This window comes from Hemibagrus wyckioides, linkage group LG16 (assembly GCF_019097595.1).
Source record: "Hemibagrus wyckioides isolate EC202008001 linkage group LG16, SWU_Hwy_1.0, whole genome shotgun sequence".
Lineage (NCBI taxonomy): Eukaryota > Metazoa > Chordata > Actinopteri > Siluriformes > Bagridae > Hemibagrus > Hemibagrus wyckioides.
The window spans coordinates 18,819,505-18,839,777 of NC_080725.1; the positions used below are offsets into that span (position 1 = coordinate 18,819,505).

The window sequence follows — 20,273 nt, forward strand, 5'->3', positions numbered from 1 at the left end:
GTAATTATAAACGCATGGAGCAGTGATATTCAAATGGAGATATGACATGTGAGCTGCACCATGTGCTGGGAATCTGTGACAGGTCACAGATGTTCATGTTGGAACAGGTTTTGGCCACTTTTGGTAAAATCTTTGTTTTCATAAAATCTTTGTTTTTTACGTTACAGTTGCACTTCTGGACAATTGTGTGCCTTCACCAATGTGGCATTACAATATGAATGTCATGATCATGTGTCCACAAACTTTTTGTAGCATAGTGGCCCCCACTACCAGCCTCACTTTAACCATCAATTTGAATTGGAATGAGGAAACAAGACAAGAGTACGCTGTACTCTGACATCTGAAACAGGTCTGGCAAGCATGCCTCTTTCTGAAGGCATCTGAAAGGTTAGAAGTCAGAGATATATGAGTGAAGTCAAAAGCTCAGATGCGTTTGGTTAAGCTGCTCAAGTTCAGTGAAATAATCGTGGGCTGACTAGAGCCAAGGTAAGACCTACAAACTAAGATTTCATGCCATACTTAATATAGTTTTTCATGTTTTTGCATTTGTATTTAATAATCAATCAGTATTATCTAGAGAGGGCTCCTGTAGTTTTAGGTTTCTGCTTGATAGTAGTTGGTTTTCCTGAACTGTATTTATATTTAATGCGATCAAAGTTTTATTATTTACAAGTGTTTTGTCTTAAATTCTGAATCGAGGAAGTGCAGTGGCTGTGACATGCCATACTGTAACACAATCTGTAATTCTAACAGTAGTTTTGATAGAGATATAATCAACCAAAAAACTTACAAAAAAAGTTATAAACAACTGATTTAAAACAAGAACAGTGAAAAACATAACATTAAAAATTAATTATTGTTAATACTGTACAGTCTGGAGAAACTTTTGTAGTCATAAATAAATATTTATCAAATGTACACACACTCAACACTACTTAAACTGCACATGCAAATATACAGTATATAAAAAACAAAATGTTATATAATGAATAAAAATTCAACCAACTTACTGTTTACGAGCAATATAAACTCAACAACAGTACACAAAACAGCTACATGGTTAAAAAAATCACCAAAGTGCTAATAGATCTTCAGCTCCTTGATTTAAAATCAGTATAAATTCTTCTTGGAGACTGCTGCTTTGAATTCATGCACTGCTTTTAATTTATGTGATATAATATTACAGACAGATTATAAGCCAAATATATGTAAGGCCATACAAATGTACATGCTGCAGTGCTTCTATCACCACAAAACTTGTTTTGGGACCATGATCTGAGGGGTACAAAACATTGATGTCATTTGAAGGAATTAGTGTTAAATCAATAATGGTCTTGGAAATTACATTGTTTTATAAGTTGCTCGAAATGTTCTAGTTAAACATTTCCACTTGAATGTATACAGTTATAGAAAGGACATCATTTATAATTATCTCCAGTGTCACCCAAATGAGGATGGATACCATCTGAGTCTGGTTCATTTCAAGGTGTTTTCCTTATATCATCTCAGGGAGTTTTTACTTGACACCATTGCCTAATTAGGAAAAAATATATACATTTTAATTTAAACTTAGTCATTTTTATCGTAAATTTTTATATTTCAAAAAAACTGCTTTGAAAGAAAGTCTATTGTTAAAAGTGCTAAACAAGTAAAATAAAATTTAATTGAATTTGGCCTTATGGTAGCACTATTTAGTGCTTGGCCTTTTAGTAGCTGCATGCAGCTTTATTTGTAATTTTTAATTTGTGGATCCAGGAGATATGCATAATCAAAGGAAAGACAACCTAAAGAGTGTTATTATTGATTTCTAATATTGTAACATTAAAACTATTTACTGCTTCTTGGTGTGTTATGCATGTGCTCACTAACTCTTGTATTTTATATGTAGAGACACTAAAGTGATACGAGCTGAATTCCAAAATATGCCTCAGCATTATGGCTAATAAAGGTAAGTTATAATTTAACTTACCTGACTAATAAAGTAATCAAAGCAATTACATTGAACATTTCCTTTTGTGCTAAAGATGCACAGATATGAAATCTGCAACAATTATGTAGCAATTATATAATAATTATGTAACAGTTATGTAAACATCATCATAATACAGACAGATTGAGAGACCCATTTTTATTAAAAAGTACACAACCAAAACAAAGTAGAAGCAAGGATTATCTTTAAAACAAACAAAAAACATGGGCAATACAGTACATTCTGAAGCAGAATGAATATGATACACAATGTTAGAGTCATGTGACTTGCCACACTGCTGGGAAATGGAGCCCGCATTGCCCAGTGGCACCATGCCAAATAGATACTTTAAGGGGTTTTTCCAGCACCGTTTAATACATGCCTTAAATAACTGACAGCGTAGTGAGGTTCTGCCCCATCTTAATCTAATTTTCAAAATAAGAACTGATATACTGTTATGTATGTTTTTTCCACGATTAATTAAGTACCATATTTGTTTGAACAAGCTTTAGGACTAATTTACAGTCTAGAAGATAATTAATTCATGTAAGGTATCACTGGTCAGTGATTAATTATTGATAAAATCAAAATCTATTCTAGTGATTACATAACACCACATGAAACTCAAATAGCTAGCTGACACATCAGGCCTTTATTGCAAGTAGAGTTATAATTTTCTGTGTGTGTGAATTATGTGTTTTGTAATGACGAGGATAAATACAAGTATATCATCTCCTAAATATAGATAGAAAATCCTGTTTGTTTGTTTGTATTTACTGCTTGGAAAATGTATCTTGCCATGCAGGTATAAGGATATTTTCTGCCAGTTAACTCCTTTGTTAATGCATTGTTCATCATCTACTTGTGCTTGTTCTCCTCATGGATGGGTATAGAAGTTAGGGCATAATAGCTACTCATGTTATTAGTGTGTACTACTCTGATAAAGCCACTGTGGTACCACACGGAGGTTGTATCAAAGAGCAACCATCAATCTTCGTCCATGCAATCCAATTAGTCTCAATGAAATGAAAGCTTTTTTCTTTTTTGTTTTGCTTGAAACTATGAAGTTTCAGGCATACACACAGCCCATGCTGTATTTTGTTATGACCAAGATTCAGTCTTAATGGTAATGTTGCTTACTTCCTCATAGTTAGAGACATTATCACAGATCAGCATTGTTGTTTTTACTTGTAACATAATGACAACACAAAAACACTTGTTAAACTTACATATGAGTGTTTGGATATATAAAATTTATATTATATATTATATTTATATATTGTTACAATGTTAATGTTTTAAGCTTTACATATCCCATTGTCTCTTTCACAGAAGAGGTTGGTTACAAGCTACAAACAATGAGTTGTTATTCATAATTGTGAGGGGTGAGCTTAAAAACCAGCTTAATTGATGTGATTGTGAAGCCATTCCTGTTCAGATGTTTTAATGTGCAAAGGAATGTCCTCAGTGAATTCACTTTTACCGCACACTTGGTATTTTGCATTTCTTACCAGTGAGCATATAAGAATGCAGTGATTATCAGGAGACAGGGGATATATCAACTGGTATCGTATCCTAGTCATGTGGACATCTTGTGGTGTCAGGTGGAACTGTCACATGAGTCTGTGTACCTTTTTAGTTCCCTTTCGAGGGAACTCGAAGCTGTGTCATGACTGACGCTATGGGAGCACTTTATCGAGGAAGTGTGTCTGAAGCTTCATGTACACACACAACAATTCATTGGCTCAGATAGGACACATGATGGAGGAATACTCGCCAGCATGTCCATATAAGGGCATCTACGTCACATCCATTCAGTTTTTTTTGTTTTCAGGAAGCACTCCACTGTATGTGTTGATTGTCTGTCTGCGGGTATGGTGTTTAAGAATTTTAAGAAAGTTCTAAAACATGTAGAGCCACTTCAGCCCTTGCGGGGAAGGCCTACACGTCAGCTTGCCAAGTCGGTGTGTCCCTGCACACCATGGTGGTTTTGCAGGCCTACCAGGGTGACCTGCTGAGGGAGCTTGACTGTGGCGAGGGACTAAGCCCTGGTGCAGTCTCTGAGCTGCGTCGAACCACAGATCTTGCACTCTGTGCCACGAAGCACACAGCCCACACTATAGGCCATTCAATGACTGGCTCGTCCTAGCACAGTTGTAGGCCATGGCAGCCAGTCATCGGGATGCTGTGCTTGCCTATATGAGGCCCTAGGCCTCAGGTTGAACCCAGAAAAGTGTGTACTTTCTTATTCTCAGAGAACCACCTTCTTGGGGGTAATTTTGGATTCCATCGTGGTGTCTATCTCCTACTCGGGTGGCTTCCATACTGTTCCATGCTATTCGGCTAGACCGAATCCTCTCTGTCATCGAGGTGCAGAGAGTGCTCGGCATCATGGTGGCAGCAGCCAACGTTATCATTTTGGGTCAGATTCACATGAGCCTGTTCCAGTTCTGGCTCAGAGGTGCGGGTTTTTATCTCTGCAGGCATCCCCTTGGTGCCATAAGGGTTACGCGGTGCAGGCTGCGTACTCGTTCTTATGTGGAAGACTCCAGTTTCTGACCTTGGGTCCCACTCTAGAGGTGTGTCATCAACTCTCGTGGCACATAAATTGCTTGGAGATGAGGGCTGTATTTCTAGCATTGAAACACCTCACTTGGACGGCCCACCATCTTCAGGAAGGCCCTCAACTCTTGTGGCACATAAATTGCTTGGAGATGAGGGCTGTATTTCTAGCATTGAAACACCTCACTTGGACGGCCCACCATCTTCGGGAAGGCCCTCAACTCTTGTGGCACACAAATTGCTTGGAGATGAGGGCTGTGTTTCTAGCATTGAAACACTTTCTCCCACACCTCAGGGGCTTCCATGTGTTGGTGTGCACAGAAGCAGCACCACAATGGTTACTTATATCAACCATCATGGCAGTCTGCATTTGCGCCGTCTGTTCAGGTTGGCACAGCAGACCCTGCTCTGGGCAGTGACCAAGCTTCTTTTGCTGAGAGCGATTTTCGTTCCAGGGCACATAAATCGGGAGGCAGACTTCCTGTCAAGGAAGGTGCTGAGGCCCGGGGAGTGGCGGCTCCACCGTCAGGTGGTGGAGACCGTCTGGCAGATTTATGGCCAAGTGGAAGTGGATCTGTTCGCCTCCGACGAGTCGACACACTGTCCGCTGTGGTACTCCCTCTCTCATCCAGCCCCTCTGGGCCTGGATGCTCTGGTACAGACCTGGCCTAGGCTGTGTCTGTATGCCTTTCCCCCAGTAGCTCTGCTCCCAGAAGTCCTAGCCACAGTGCACCACGACTGGGTCCACTTTCTTCTAGCGGCTCTCCGCTGGCCCACTCGAGTTTGGTTCACGGACCTTGTCTCCCTCCTAGATGGCGCTCCTTGGGAGATTCCCGACAGGAAAGATCTCTCTCAGGTGGGAGGGGTGATTCTCCACCCCTGCCCTGAGGGGACCAGTTCCTAGAGGCAGGCCTCTAATCAGAGGTTGTGGGGACTCTGCTGGGCTCCCTCCACTAGGAAGCTGTATGCTCTAAAGTGGAGGCTTTTCAGTCTCTGGTGTGCTCAGCATTAGCAGGACCTAGCGCACTGCTCAATCAGTACAGTGCTGGAATTCCTACAGTCTCGCCTTCCTCGGGGCCTGTCCCCCCTACCTTAAAGGTGTTTGCGGCCTCCATTGCTGCGAACCACGCCCTTGTCCTTGGGGCATCCCTAGGTAGGCACCCTCTGGTCTCTCGTTTTCTGGGTGGTGCCAGGCAGCTAAGGCCTTCCTGCAGACCTCGCCTCACCTCCTGGGACTTTTTGGTGGTCCTGGACAGGCTGCTGGAAACTCCCTTTGAGCCCATGGAGTCAGCATCAGAGAAGTTTCTGAGTCTTTGCCTCCCTTAGATGGGTAGGAGATCTGCAGGCTCTATAGGTCACCCCTGCCTGCCTGTCCAAGGATATCTTGCACTCCAGGACTCCAGTTTGATGCATGTTCCTGTAAAGACAATGCCCTGACATACTTGTCAGGTCATTTCATTAGTTAAATAAAGAAGTTGTTAATGTGTTTAGTGGAAAACTATTTGCATGAGCATGAAGAACATTCAGCCATTGTTTCAATCTCAGAAACAGTTGTCAGGTCTACAGATATAGCTGTCCTTAAAAAATATAGATTATGTTTTATATTTGCATAAACGGGATAATAAAATTACCCTGCAAGGCATTTTTCTTTACACTATTTATTTATATACTTTACAGGGAAAATATCAAAATATGATTTGCTTGGATATGTTGTCATCCTGCTGATTAAAATGCAACTGGTGAACTCACAAGTGCTCCCTGAAATTTCAGACATTGTTGAGGTAAAATAAAAATAACTTTTTTTCTTTTAATTGTTTGTTAGAAACAAAAATAATGGTAGATTTCAGAAATGTTTCAGACAGCAATAAAATCTCAGGTTCTTACCTCTGAGTATATGTCCACTAACAGGCACATCAACCTCAGGTTTTGATGTGTTGTACATTCTGAGATGCTTTTCTGCTCACCACAATTTGAAAGACTTTTTGAGTTACTATTCTGTGTAAACTTTAAAGATTGCTGTGTGTGAGATCAGCAGTTTCTGAAATACTGTTTCTGTATATATTCCCTCAAAGGTAAAATGATAATATAGCACATTTTAACAAACTGTTATTATCTGTTTTTATATAATTAATTACTATGCCAGTAATATGCAAGTAATAACTTTTTTTAAATTCAGTTTAGCTACCCAGAGGAACAAGTGCCTCTCTTAAGGAAAACACGAGAAGGTAAATAATTTAGATGTAATGTATAAAAACAAGTCTCTTTATTACATCTATGTCTGTTTTTTCTTTTTATACTTGTCACTCAATTAATCAAAATCCCATTATTATTTCCAGTGAACACAGGCAAAGTAGAATACATTATAATCGTAGAGGTGAATGTATCAGAAGTGATTCTGTTTGACCAAATTCGAACATCAGCGGATTCCATCACTCCTTTACAAATAGACAACATCACAAATATCAGTGGTTTGGACATTACAGCAGGTAAGCTTTATTTTTTATAACACTTAATTTGTTTAGATTAAAATATTTATGTTTTCAAAATAAGATTTGCTTTGTCTAAACAATTTGTTTAAATTATGCCAATTGACTCAAATATGTTTGACACTGGAAGCAATTTGTATGGGCCACTAATCCTGTCTGACTTATGACTTATGATGACTTATGAGAGTGGAATTTATACACTAATGAAAATCAAGTGTTCTTAATCGGGACGTAAAGCTCCTTCACATGTCTCTTGGTGGTTGGATTTGTTGTCCTTCTTGTATTTAGAAAAAAAATCCCACTTAAAGGTTCAACTTATAAATGTTTGTAAATTGCTAAATATATTTTTAAACAATACTGATCGGCTAGATTCTTGTTATTTCTGTTATTAGTACTTGGAGAGGGAAACTCCTGGTGAGAAAGATATGTAAATATTGCATATATAATCACATAAACAAGTTCAGTCATGAACTATTCTCTCAGGGTTATTCGCTGCCGGCACTCTAGGGCACTTTTCAGCAGTGTAGGTTTTTGTATTGTGTCATGTGCTTTTGTTTATGTTTCATGTTCACGTGTCTTTGCCCCTCCCTAGCCATAGATTCCTCCCTGCCTCTGCACATCTGTTCCCTATGTGTTTGTAATTGGTTCCCCTATTTATCCCTGCCATGTTGCGCTTTGCAGTGTGGAATCCTTGTCTCCGAGTTCTTGTTTTCTGTTTGGTGCCCAATCTGTTTTTATGTAGTTAGAGGTTCGGTTTTATTTCTAGCCTAGTTATGCTGGTTTCCCAGTGTTTCCTGTCCTTGTTATCTGTATTATTTGTTAATAAATCGTGCTTTTTGTTATCTCATAGCATTTGGGTCTGATTTTATCTTGAGAGGCACCCTGGACATATTCTTTAAAATGATTTATGATTTGTTTTTTAGTGTGCCAGCCAAATGACTATCAATACCAGTGCACGTGTGTGGATCAGTATGTTTGGTCATACAATAATTGTATTACCTATAACGCCTGTGATAACCTAAATGAAGGAACATGTACTTGTATCAGTGCCATTCCCAGTGATGGACAGGTCTGTGTGCCAAAAACTGGTAAGAAAAAATTTTAATAGCCCTTTCTTTCTCTTTCTTTCTTTCTTTCTTTCTTTCTTTCTTTCTTTCTTTCTTTCTTTCTTTCTTTCTTTCTTTATATCTATCTATCTATCTATCTATCTATCTATCTATCTATCTATCTATCTATCTATCGTTCTTTCTTTCGAAATGAGATCCATGCTATAAACCTTAGAGCTATTTTTTTCATACAACTTTGAAAGACCTTGAGATTTTACACAAACAATCAAATTTAAACTGAAACAATCTACTACAGTCATAGCTAACTCAGCTTCACCCCCCAAATCCACAGCCAGCACAACAACTCTTGAAACAATAGCCTTCACATCTCCAACAACAGCCTACACAACAACTTCTGCAACAACAGCCAACACAATGACTCCTGCAACAACAGCCAACACAACAATTCCTGAAACAACAGCCTTCACATCTCCAACAACAGCCAAAATGACAACTCCTGCAACAACAGCCTTCACATCTCCAACAACAGCCAACACAACAACTCCTGAAACAACAGCCAACACAACAACTCCTGCAACAGCCAACGCAACGACTCTTGCAACAACAGCCAACACAACAACTCCTACAACAGCCAGTGCAACAACTCCTACCGCAACAGCCAACGCAACGACTCTTGCAACAACAGCCAACACAACAACTCCTGCAATAACAGGCTACACAATGACTCCTGCAACAACAGCCAACACAACTCTTGAAACAACAGCCTTCACATCTCCAACAACAGCCAACACAACAACTCCTGCAACAGCCAAAGCAACGACTCTTGCAACAACAGCCAACACAACAACTCCTACAACAGCCAGTGCAACAACTCCTGCAGCAACAGCCAACGCAACGACTCTTGCAACAACAGCCAACACAACAACTCCTGCAATAACAGGCTACACAATGACTCCTGCAACAACAGCCAACACAACTCTTGAAACAACAGCCTTCACATCTCCAACAACAGCCAACACAACAACTCCTGCAACAGCCAAAGCAACGACTCTTGCAACAACAGCCAACACAACAACTCCTACAACAGCCAGTGCAACAACTCTTGCAACAACAGCCAACACAACAACTCCTGCAATAACAGGCTACACAATGACTCCTGCAACAACAGCCAACACAACTCTTGAAACAACAGCCTTCACATCTCCAACAACAGCCAACACAACAACTCCTGCAACAGCCAACACAACAACTCCTGCAATAACAGGCTACACAATGACTCCTGCAACAACAGCCAACACAACTCTTGAAACAACAGCCTTCACATCTCCAACAACAGCCAACACAACAACTCCTGAAACAACAGCCAACACAACAACTCCTGCAACAGCCAACACAACGACTCTTGCAACAACAGGCTACACAATGACTCCTGCAACAACAGCCAACACAACTCTTGAAACAACAGCCTTCACATCTCCAACAACAGGCTACACAACAACTCCTGCAACAACAGCCAACACAAAGACTCCTGCAACAACAGCCAACACAATGACTCCTGCAACAACAGCCAACACAACGACTCCTGCAACGACTCCTGAAACAACAGCCAACACAACGACTCCTGCAACAGCCAACACAACGACTCTTGCAACAACAGCCAACACAACGACTCTTGCAACAACAGCCAACACAACAACTCCTGCAACAACAGCCAACACAACAACTCCTGCAACAGCCAATGCAACGACTCCTGCAGCAACACCCAATGCAATGACTCTTGCAACAACAGCCAACACAACAACTCCTGCAACAACACCCAATACAACAACTCCTGCAACAACACCCAATACAACAACTCCTGCAACAACAGCCAACACAACAACTCCTACAACAGCCAACACAACAACTCCTGCAACAACAGCCAACACAACAACTCCTGCAACAACAGCCAACACAACAACTCCTGCAACAACAGCCAACACAACAACTCCTGCAACAACACCCAATACAACAACTCCTGCAACAACACCCAACACAACAACTCCTGCAACAACAGCCAACACAACTCCTGCAACAACAGCCAACACAACAACTCCTGCAACAACAGCCAACACAACAACTCCTGCAACAACACCCAACACAACTCCTGCAACAACAGCCAACACAACAACTCCTGTAACAACAGCCAACACAACAACTCCTGCAACAACACGCAATACAACAACTCCTGTAACAACAGCCAACACAACAATTCCTGTAACAACAGCCATCACAACAACTCCTGGAACAAAAGCCAACACAACAACTCCTGCAACAACAGCCAACACAACAACTCCTGCAACAACAGCCAACACAACTACACCCCCCACAACTACAACGACAAAAACTATACCCCCCACAACTACAACCACAACAACTACAAGTACCACAGCAGCTATTACAACCCCAGCCAAAAGTATGATTATAATCCTTCTTTTGCCTTGCTTATTTTTTTGCCATTGGCAACATCCCAAAAATATTTTTTGCTACTTTGAATGTATTCACTGTGTAATTACTGTATTATTCAAGTACTGTGAATTTATTTACTAAATGATAAATCTGTTATATATTTCATAATTATTATTTTCAAAGACAACAAGATACTAAACCTCTCACTGACACTGAAGGAAGATTTTGACTTTGGCCTCTACAATAAAAATAGTGCAACATATCAAACATATGAAAAAAAAATTAAGAGTTCAGTAAGTATTGTACAATATATAATTTAATCCATATTATTATTATTATTATTATTATTATTATTATTATTATTTAGTAGTAGTAGTAGTAATAATAATAATAATAATAATAATAATAATAATGATATTGTTAAGTATATAGCACTTCCACTTTTACTTAAAATTATATGACATATTTTTTACCATCAGATTGAAGAAAGTTATAAAAATGTACCTGGCTATCAGCTCAACTCTGCAACAGTGACTGGTTTCAGGTGATACTATTTATTGAAATCTAATATAATTATGCTTTAAATTTGTTCATCAAGCATAATTCTGATAACAAATAACGTAATTAACAAAATGTTATTGTTGTTAATCAGCCAAATCCAAATAAATTAATTTAGTATTACAGGTAGTGAATGTTAATTAATAAACTGACATTTTTCCTAATGAATTATTTAATGAATCAATCAATTTATTATTCAATAATTGTAGCAACAATAATATTATTAATTCTTCTTCTTTTTCTTAAATTTCTAACATAATTGGAATAGTCCAACCTATGATCTATATTTCTAAATTTAGATTAAATCTAAAATTGTAAGATTCTGTCATATATTGATGATGTTATGTGTTTTAAACAGACCTGGAAGTGTGTTTGCAGACTTCAGTATAACTATAACAAATACCAACATTGATTTGGCTTCAGCAAACCAACAGCTTGCTACCAATCTCCGTAATAACGGATTTGATGTTAGTGATGATTTACTCAGTCAAAGTGGTATGTTATTATTATTATTATTATTATTATTATTGTTGTTGTTGTTGTTATTACTGATATTAATATTATTATTTTTATTATTATTAACAACGTTAAAGCTAGAGAGTAAAGAACAGAAGCATATTTTTCTTCATTCTTCAACACAGTTTTATTTAGTAACTATTTACAGCACTTATAGTTATTTAGTAACTTATTTAGTAATTTTTATTTTTTTATAACCTTATAACCATAGCTACAGTTTAAAGGTTATAAATGTGTAAGAGAACTGCAAGCAGCAGCAACAACAACAACGACAACAACAACAACAGCATCAGCAAATAAACAAAAAAAAAAAACAACTTGAAATATGCATGGCTTTTTGTTTCAGTGGAAGGAGTACTAACTAACATCCAGGGCAACATATATCCTGGTTCAGATCTCAGACTGACATGTAATCCTCCAGAGAATAATGGAATAAAATGGACCCTGAATGGGAAACAATTACAGCAGACAGACAAGTATGTAATTAATAATGGTGAACTCACTGTGAAGAATGCTGGTCCCAGTGACAGTGGTAAGTCAGAAAAATTTCTCCTGAATGAACATCTTACACCGATCAGATTATTTTCTTTACTGTACTTTAATAATAATAATAATAATAATAATAATAATAATAATAATAATAATTTCTTCTCTGTGTTTTTCAGGTCAATATTCATGCATTGCAACAGTGAACTCTCTGCCCTATACAATCTGGCAAATCATTACAATTCAGCCATACCCTAATATCCAAGTGACCAGTGACAAAACTTTAGAATGTCAGGATACTACAATCTCACTTCAGTGTTGTGTTCAGGGTGTATATCAAGTGAAATGGACTGACCCCACAATCTGCAACTCAATTTCAAAAGGTCATACACATACACAGTTTTTATGTGATGTTTTATGTGATGTGATCATGAATACCAGTGTAACTTAATATGTAGACCAAAAATAGGTAACTAGAAATCAAAGCAATTTGGTAAAATGAAGACTATGTAAGAGAACCTAATTCAATTTTGAACAATTTTAACCATTTGTGTTGCACATTCTCACCAACAGGCTGCATATCATGTGACTATAAAATTAACAAAGAGGAATGCCAGAATACTGAGCAAACAAAACAGGTCACATGTCAACTAACACAACCTATCAGCGAAAGTAGTTATAACTCAAAGACCATCAAAATGAATGTAAAAAACCAAGGTGAGTAATGATTTATATTTCAAATTACTATGGGAAAGAGTAGTGGAAGCTAGGTTAAGGAAGGTAGTGGAAATTTGTGAGCAGCAGTATGGCTTCATGCCCAGAAAGAGCACAACAGATGCAACTTTTGCTCTGGGAATTTTGATGGAGAAGTATAGGGATGGTCAGAGAGAGTTGCACTGTGTGTTTGTAGACTTGGAGAAAGCATATGACAGGGTGCCGAGAGAAGAGCTGTGGTACTGTATGAGGAAGTCAGGAGTAGCAGAGTATGTCAGAGTGGTGCAGGACATGTATGAGAGGAGCAGGACAGTGGTGAGGTGTGCTGTAGATCAGACAGAAGAGTTCAAAGTGGAGGTGGGACTGCATCAGGGATCGGCTCTGAGCCCTTCTGAGTTGTCAGAGGAGGTCAGACAGGAGTCTCCTTGGACAATGATGTTTGCAGATGACATTTTCTGTAGTGACATGAAAATCATGAACTGCAGTGACATGATCTGTAGTGAGAGCAGGGAGCAGGTGGAGGAAAACCTGGAGAGGTGGAGGTTTGTGCTGGAGAGAAGAGGAATGAAAGTCAGTCGTGGTAAGACTGAGTACATGTGTGTGAAAGAAAGGGAGGGAAGTGGAACAGTAAGATTACAGGGTGAAGAGGTGAAGAAGGTACAGGAGTTTAAGTACTTTGGGTCAACAGTCCAGAGTAATGAAGAGTGTGGGAAAGAGGTAAAGAAGCAAGTGCAGGCAGGTTGGAATGGGTGGAGAAAGGTGTTGGGAGTTCTGTGTGATAGAAAAATTTCAGCAAGAATCAAGGGGAAGGTGTACAAGACAGTGGTGAGACCGGCCATGCTGTATGGTTTAGAGACAGTATCACTGAGAAAGAGACAGTAGTCAGAGCTGGAGGTAGCAGAGCTAAACAGTTGAGGTTCTCTTTGGGAGTGACAAGGTTGGACAGAATTAGGAATTAGTACATCAGAGGGACAGCTCATGTTGGACGTTTGGGGGACAAAGTTAGGGAGGACAGATTAAGATGGTTTGGACATGTTCAGAGGTGGGAGAGTGAGTATATTGGTAGGAGAATGTTGGACATGGAGCTGCCAGGCAGGAGGCAAATGGGAAGGCCAAAGAGGAGGTATATGGATGTAATAAATGAGGATATGAAGCTAGTGGGTGCAAGTGTTGAGGATGCAGAAGATAGAGATAGGTGGAGAGAGATGATTCGCTGTGGTGACCCCTGAAGGGAAAAACCGAAAGAAGAAGAAGAAGAAGAAGAAGGACAAGAAGAAGAAGAATGAATAATATATCATTTTTCAGTCAAATGTTTCATACATAAATGAATGAATCAAACTTGGAAATTGCATGATTTATAAAAAACATAGGGTAAACGATACCTTTCCACGTGTATCAGTATGTATCATTCAACTGTATATTTTTATACAAATTTTAGCCAGGGGAAACTGAGCTCTTGAGGTTTTCGACATTTTAGTGTAATATAAATTTTATTTCAAATAAATACAATTTACTTATTTAGCTATACATGTAAACACAATATCGAGTAATAAAGTGAAAAACAATTTGCTAGAATTCCCCGTGCTAGAATGACCATAGTGCGTCCACTATGCATTAGCCAATGAAAAAACAGTACTTTCTCTTTTTATCTTGTTGGTGATACTTGATAGAAAAAAATTACTTTACATTACTTTTCAAATAAAAACCAAATCTTGAAAATTGTACACACTTAAATGCAGCACATAAATGTTCTTATCTCATTTTTTTAGACTTCGCCTGCTTTAACGATGTATTTGGAGCTGGAAATGTGGGAGCAATACAAACCTCTAACTGTCCTGGAGACATGGTTGGCTATCAAGTAGCTCAGTGTAGTTCATCAAAACAGTGGAACATTACAGAAGACAAGTGTGTCCTGCGCGCCATTCAAAATTTAAAAGATGAAGCTGAGGCAATTATATTTTTTCCTTGCTTCCATGAAAGATAATGAAGAAAATTTATCTTGTAGTGTAATTTCTGTTTGCTTCTTCATAACAATTTGTGCTTCTGTAGACTTTACAGGTAGCAGGCATCCCACAGTTTATGGCCAGCCTCAGCAGTAATGCTACATCACAGACTCAAAACTTAATTGACTCTGCAGCAACCATAACAACAATAGTAGACATACTAACAATCGTTTCAGATCTCTCACAAACAACTTTTGTCAGTCAAACAATTATGATGGTAAGTAAACTCACAATAAGAATTTACATCATAAATATTGAATTGGTAAAAGCTCTAATATTGAATCTCACTTTATATAATCCATACTACATACAGCATTTCATACTATTTAGTAATTTTTATGAGAAAGCGGAATCAAAGCAGCTGTTTCTACTTAATTCTATTAATTAATGATTAGATATTTTTGTTTGATAAACCAAATTGCTCAGATTTGCTCTATTTAATAAATATTTCAATATTTCACAAGGATTTCCTAAAAACAGCTGAGGTCATTGGAACAGATGGTTCATCACACACTTGGGAGAGTTTAAACAAAAATGATACAACCAGTAATGCCAGTAATATACTTCTGAATGCAACAGAGAACATTGCACGCAGACTCCCAGATGGGGACCTCTTGATAACAACAAATTTCACTTATCTAAAAAAAGAATCCATTACTCCCCCCTTTTCTGATGACTTTGGAAAAAATTTAACTACCCATATTAATATTCCAGTGACTAGTGCAAAGATGTTCCTCACAGTCATAATATCGTCAGCTTTTAACAACATCTTACCTGTTCGAACTCTGACCAACAATGACAGCAATCAGACTGGAACCAAGATCAATGGAGATGTAGTCCTGACTGAGACAACGTCAAAAATTAACAACATCTCCCTTTCTTTTAAAATCATGAATACTACACTGGGAAACCCTCAGTGTGTCTTTTGGAACTTTAGTCTTCTGAATGGTGTTGGTGGATGGGACTCGACTGGATGTCAGTTAAAGCCATTAGGGAATGAAACTGAAAAATATACATGTGAGTGCAATCACACAACCTCTTTTTCTATCTTGATGTCACCATTTACCCTGGATAAAAACAAAGCCATAATTTTAGACTATATAACTTACATTGGTGTTGCAATTTCAATGGGCAGCTTGGTTCTGTGCCTCATCATTGAAATCATCATATGGAAATTAGTGACACGAAATGACACATCCTACATGCGTCATGTCTCCATAGTCAACATCGCTGTCTCTCTTCTAATTGCAAACATATGCTTTATCATTGGAGCAGCTGTTGTTAAACATGAGAGTTCCTGCAGTACAGCAACATTCTTCATGCACTTCTTTTATCTTGCCCTTTTCTTCTGGATGTTGCTGTCAGCACTCTTGCTCCTCTACCGTACCCTCATGGTCTTTTCCAGAATGACCAGAGGAGCAATGATGGGCATAGGCTTCACTGTCGGCTATGGAGCCCCATTAATCATAGCTGTCATTACTGTGGCATCTACAGCTGGAAACAAAGGATACATTCAACAAGATTACAATTGTTGGCTAAACTGGAGTAAAACGAAGGCCCTCCTGGCATTTGTGATTCCAGCTCTGACGATTGTAGCTATAAACTTCCTGGTGCTTATTGTGGTTCTGTGTAAGATGTTGAGAAGAGGAGTTAATGCCTCCAGTCCAGATGAGAAACATCCCCTAGTGGTCATTGCTAAATGCGTGGTGATTTTAACACCTCTCTTTGGTCTAACGTGGGGATTTGGCATTGGGACCCTGGTGTCATCGAACTTTGGGATTCATGTGGTGTTCGCGTTCCTTAATTCACTGCAGGTACTAAAGACATGTCAATCTAATTTCTGTAATTCTCATTACGCACTAAATATACATTAATATAATAGCATTTATAGTTTCATAATTAATATATTGTATAGTAAAATAAACTTGTTTCTTTTAAGGGTTTCTTTATTTTGCTGTTTGGAATATTACTGGACAGTAAGGTAGGTGTGATCTAAATACCATGAAACTCTTCACACAGAAACAATAGAAATGTTTTACATGTTTTGTGGTTGCAGGTCCGAGAAGCACTGGCAGGAAAGTTTTCACTGAGGAACTTAAGTTCTGGCCGCACCAGGGTAAATATAGTTGATGGTGTATATTCTAGCTCTTAAGAAAAAACTTCACTCATACTTAAAATGATTTTCTACAAGACTATGATGAATGTGTCTGAATTACAGAGTACGAGTGCAGGACCTACATCCTCAAGTGGATTTCCCTTCATGCAGAGGTTACAGCAAAGAAGTACGTAACTTGAATCAAAATGGACAATCTATCTATCTATCTATCTATCTATCTATCTATCTATCTATCTATCTATCTATCTATCTATCTATCTATCTATCTATCTATACTATAGATATATAGTATCTATATATATATATATATATATATATACTGGAAAAGAGCTTGGTCTGAACATTGGTCTTGTTTTAATTTTGATATATATATATATATACACTATATTGCCAAAAGTATTCGCTCACCCATCCAAATAATCAGAATCAGGTGTTCCAATCACTTCCATGGCCACAGGTGTATAAAATCAAGCACCTAGGCATGCAGACTGTTTTTACAAACATTTGTGAAAGAATGGGTCGCTCTCAGGAGCTCAGTGAATTCCAGCGTGGAACTGTGATAGGATGCCACCTGTGCAACAAATCCAGTCGTGAAATTTCCTCGCTCCTAAATATTCCACAGTCAACTGTCAGCTGTATTATAAGAACGTGGAAGTGTTTGGGAACGACAGCAACTCAGCCACGAAGTGGTAGGCCACGTAAACTGACGGAGCGGGGTCAGCGGATGCTGAGGCACATAGTGCGAAGAGGTCTCCAACTTTCTGCAGAGTCAATCGCTACAGACCTCCAAACTTCATGTGGCCTTCAGATTAGCTCAAGAACAGTGCGCAGAGAGCTTCATGGAATGGGTTTCCATGGCTGAGCAGCTGCATCCAAGCCATACATCACCAAGTGCAATGCAAAGCGTCGGATGCATTGGTGTAAAGCACGCCGCCACTGGACTCTAGAGCAGTGGAGACGCGTTCTCTGGAGTGACGAATCGCACTTCTCCATCTGGCAATCTGATGGACGAGTCTGGGTTTGGCGGTTGCCAGGAAAACGGTACTTGTCTGACTGCATTGTGCCAAGTGTAAAGTTTGGTGGAGGGGGGATTATGGTGTGGGGTTGTTTTTCAGGAGCTGGGATTGGCCCCTTAGTTCCAGTGAAAGGAACTCTGAATGCTTCAGCATACCAAGACATTTTGGACAATTCCATGCTCCCAACTTTGTGGGAACAGTTTGGAGCTGGCCCCTTCCTCTTCCAACATGACTGTGCACCAGTGCACAAAGCAAGGTCCATAAAGACATGGATGACAGAGTCTGGTGTGGAGGAACTTGACTGGCCTGCACAGAGTCCTGACCTCAACCCGATAGAACACCTTTGGGATGAATTAGAGCAGAGACTGAGAGCCAGGCCTTCTCGTCCAACATCAGTGTGTGACCTCACAAATGCGCTTCTGGAAGAATGGTGAAAAATTCCCATAAACACACTCCTAAACCTTGTGGACAGCCTTCCCAGAAGAGTTGAAGCTGTTATAGCTGTAAAGGGTGGACTGACGTCATATTGAACCCTATGGATTAGGAATGGGATGTCACTTAAGTTCATATGCTAGTCAAGGCAGGTGAGCAAATACTTTTGGCAATATAGTGTATATATATATATATATATATATATATATATATATATATATATATATATATATATAATGTATATATATTTCTTTCTTTCTTTCTTTCTTTCTTTCTTTTCTTCCAAGTATTGTTCTTGATATTGCACATAAACTTCAATGCCTTTTTATTTGTCCATATCATTGCCTGCACAAAATTCTTTCACTTTTGAAATTTAATTCTTCCTTTAAAGACTATTATTACATTCAGCTTTTTGCTCTCTTATGTGTTAGTTTTGTCATTCCCCAAGTATCTGAACATTGTCTAGTAGGATGACACTAATATTTTGGTCTTTTGCAGATGTGTACAATGTACAACCAAACAGCGGCAACACAGCTTCAACTTTAAGCAACTCATATGCACCTATCAACACTTAGACAGTAGACCCCCATTATGAGAGTATGTTGAACTGCAAACATTATAACATACATCTATATGCAAAAAAGACAAACTTTTCATTGTTAAATTCTAAAATAATACATAATTTTAAAGCATCCTTTTCAAAATAATTTCTCTTGAATCTCAGCACAGTTGATTTCAGAATAATGAATGAATTTTGAATTGCTTAAATGAAATGATCTGTATAATTTATTATTCATTTGGGTATTTTGATTGTTTTTCCATTTTATCAAATGAATTTATAATTGAATTAAATATTCATGTATTCCTGAAGAAAAACATTTACTCAAAAACAGTACTATTCACAATAAAAAAACTCTTCTTAATTATCTCCATTGTTTAATTTCTACAATTAAAAAATTGCATTTCATACTTTTACTTACTAATTTAATGACAGAAATAATAACCTGAAAAACTAAGAGGTTTCAGGCAAACCTACGCATGTTGAGTGAGATAAACATGGGCTGGATGGACCTAAAAAGTCCTAAAAATTAAAATTTCATGAAATATTTAATGCTTTAGATATATGCTTTAGTTCTCTTTATTCTATGTTTTTTGTAGAACAAAGCATGCATCACCATTTGTCTTTAATGATTAATCAATATTACCCAGAGAAGGTACATTTTTTGTCTTGTTCTAAAATAATTTGTTTTCTTCAGCTTCCTCAACTTTCCTAAACTTTTATTTATTGCTAATGTTCTTTGGCCTGAGATAGCCGAAATGTCATATTGTGTCATCTGTAACAGTAATTGTCATGGAGGAATGATAATGAACAAGAGAGAATGATCTCTGCATTAAAAACCTAAAGAAATAAACAAAACTAGATTAAAATCTTGGAAGAGCAACTTACTACAATGAATATCATAAACCCTTCACATTTGTGTTGTATATTTTCTGACAGTGAATGAATTGATGAATTCGTATATTGTGCTACTGTGTTAATCCTCAACATGTAGACACTTCTCCTTTTACATAAAACATCTAATGTTTTTGTTCTGTAGCTATATGTTGTTATGTTGTCTTATGTAGCACCAGGGTCCTGGAGAAACATTGTCTCATTTCACTATGTACTGTGTCAGCTATATGTTGTTGAAATGACAATTAAAGCCTCTTGACTTGACTTGACTTGACTAATGTAGTTTTGATACAACAATGTGATATATATATATATATATATAAAATAATTTAATAAATGTCACTGAAAAGTTCACATTAAGAACATCTAAATCATTCAGGCTTAAAATATATGAATGGCTCTCTGTGAAAACGTTTATTCGTATTAATCTCTAAATGAAATCTTAGG

General features: G+C 38.0%; 1 protein-coding gene across 1 annotated transcript; it reads left to right on the forward strand.

Annotated features, from left to right (window-relative positions):
• The first annotated feature begins 394 nt into the window (after positions 1-394).
• Positions 395-20,044, forward strand: LOC131366731 (mucin-2-like). The gene is made up of 20 exons (XM_058411434.1): positions 395-486; positions 1,889-1,948; positions 6,209-6,312; positions 6,708-6,756; positions 6,868-7,017; positions 7,941-8,105; positions 8,416-10,539; positions 10,716-10,825; positions 11,012-11,076; positions 11,449-11,585; positions 11,953-12,138; positions 12,272-12,475; positions 12,666-12,809; positions 14,576-14,754; positions 14,856-15,026; positions 15,274-16,623; positions 16,749-16,790; positions 16,866-16,925; positions 17,028-17,091; positions 18,872-20,044. Exons 2-20 carry the CDS (start codon positions 1,936-1,938, stop codon positions 18,946-18,948), a joined length of 5,394 nt encoding a protein of 1,797 aa, XP_058267417.1. The 5' UTR covers positions 395-486; positions 1,889-1,935; the 3' UTR covers positions 18,949-20,044.
• The last annotated feature ends 229 nt before the right edge of the window (positions 20,045-20,273 follow it).

What these genes read in the sequence shown, in the direction of transcription:
- LOC131366731 (XM_058411434.1), top strand. An exon ending in CGTTCCTTAATTCACTGCAG is followed by an intron (nt 16,624 to 16,748) that starts GTACTAAAGACA and finishes GTTTCTTTTAAG; the next exon opens with GGTTTCTTTATTTTGCTGTT. An exon ending in GAATATTACTGGACAGTAAG is followed by an intron (nt 16,791 to 16,865) that starts GTAGGTGTGATC and finishes TTGTGGTTGCAG; the next exon opens with GTCCGAGAAGCACTGGCAGG.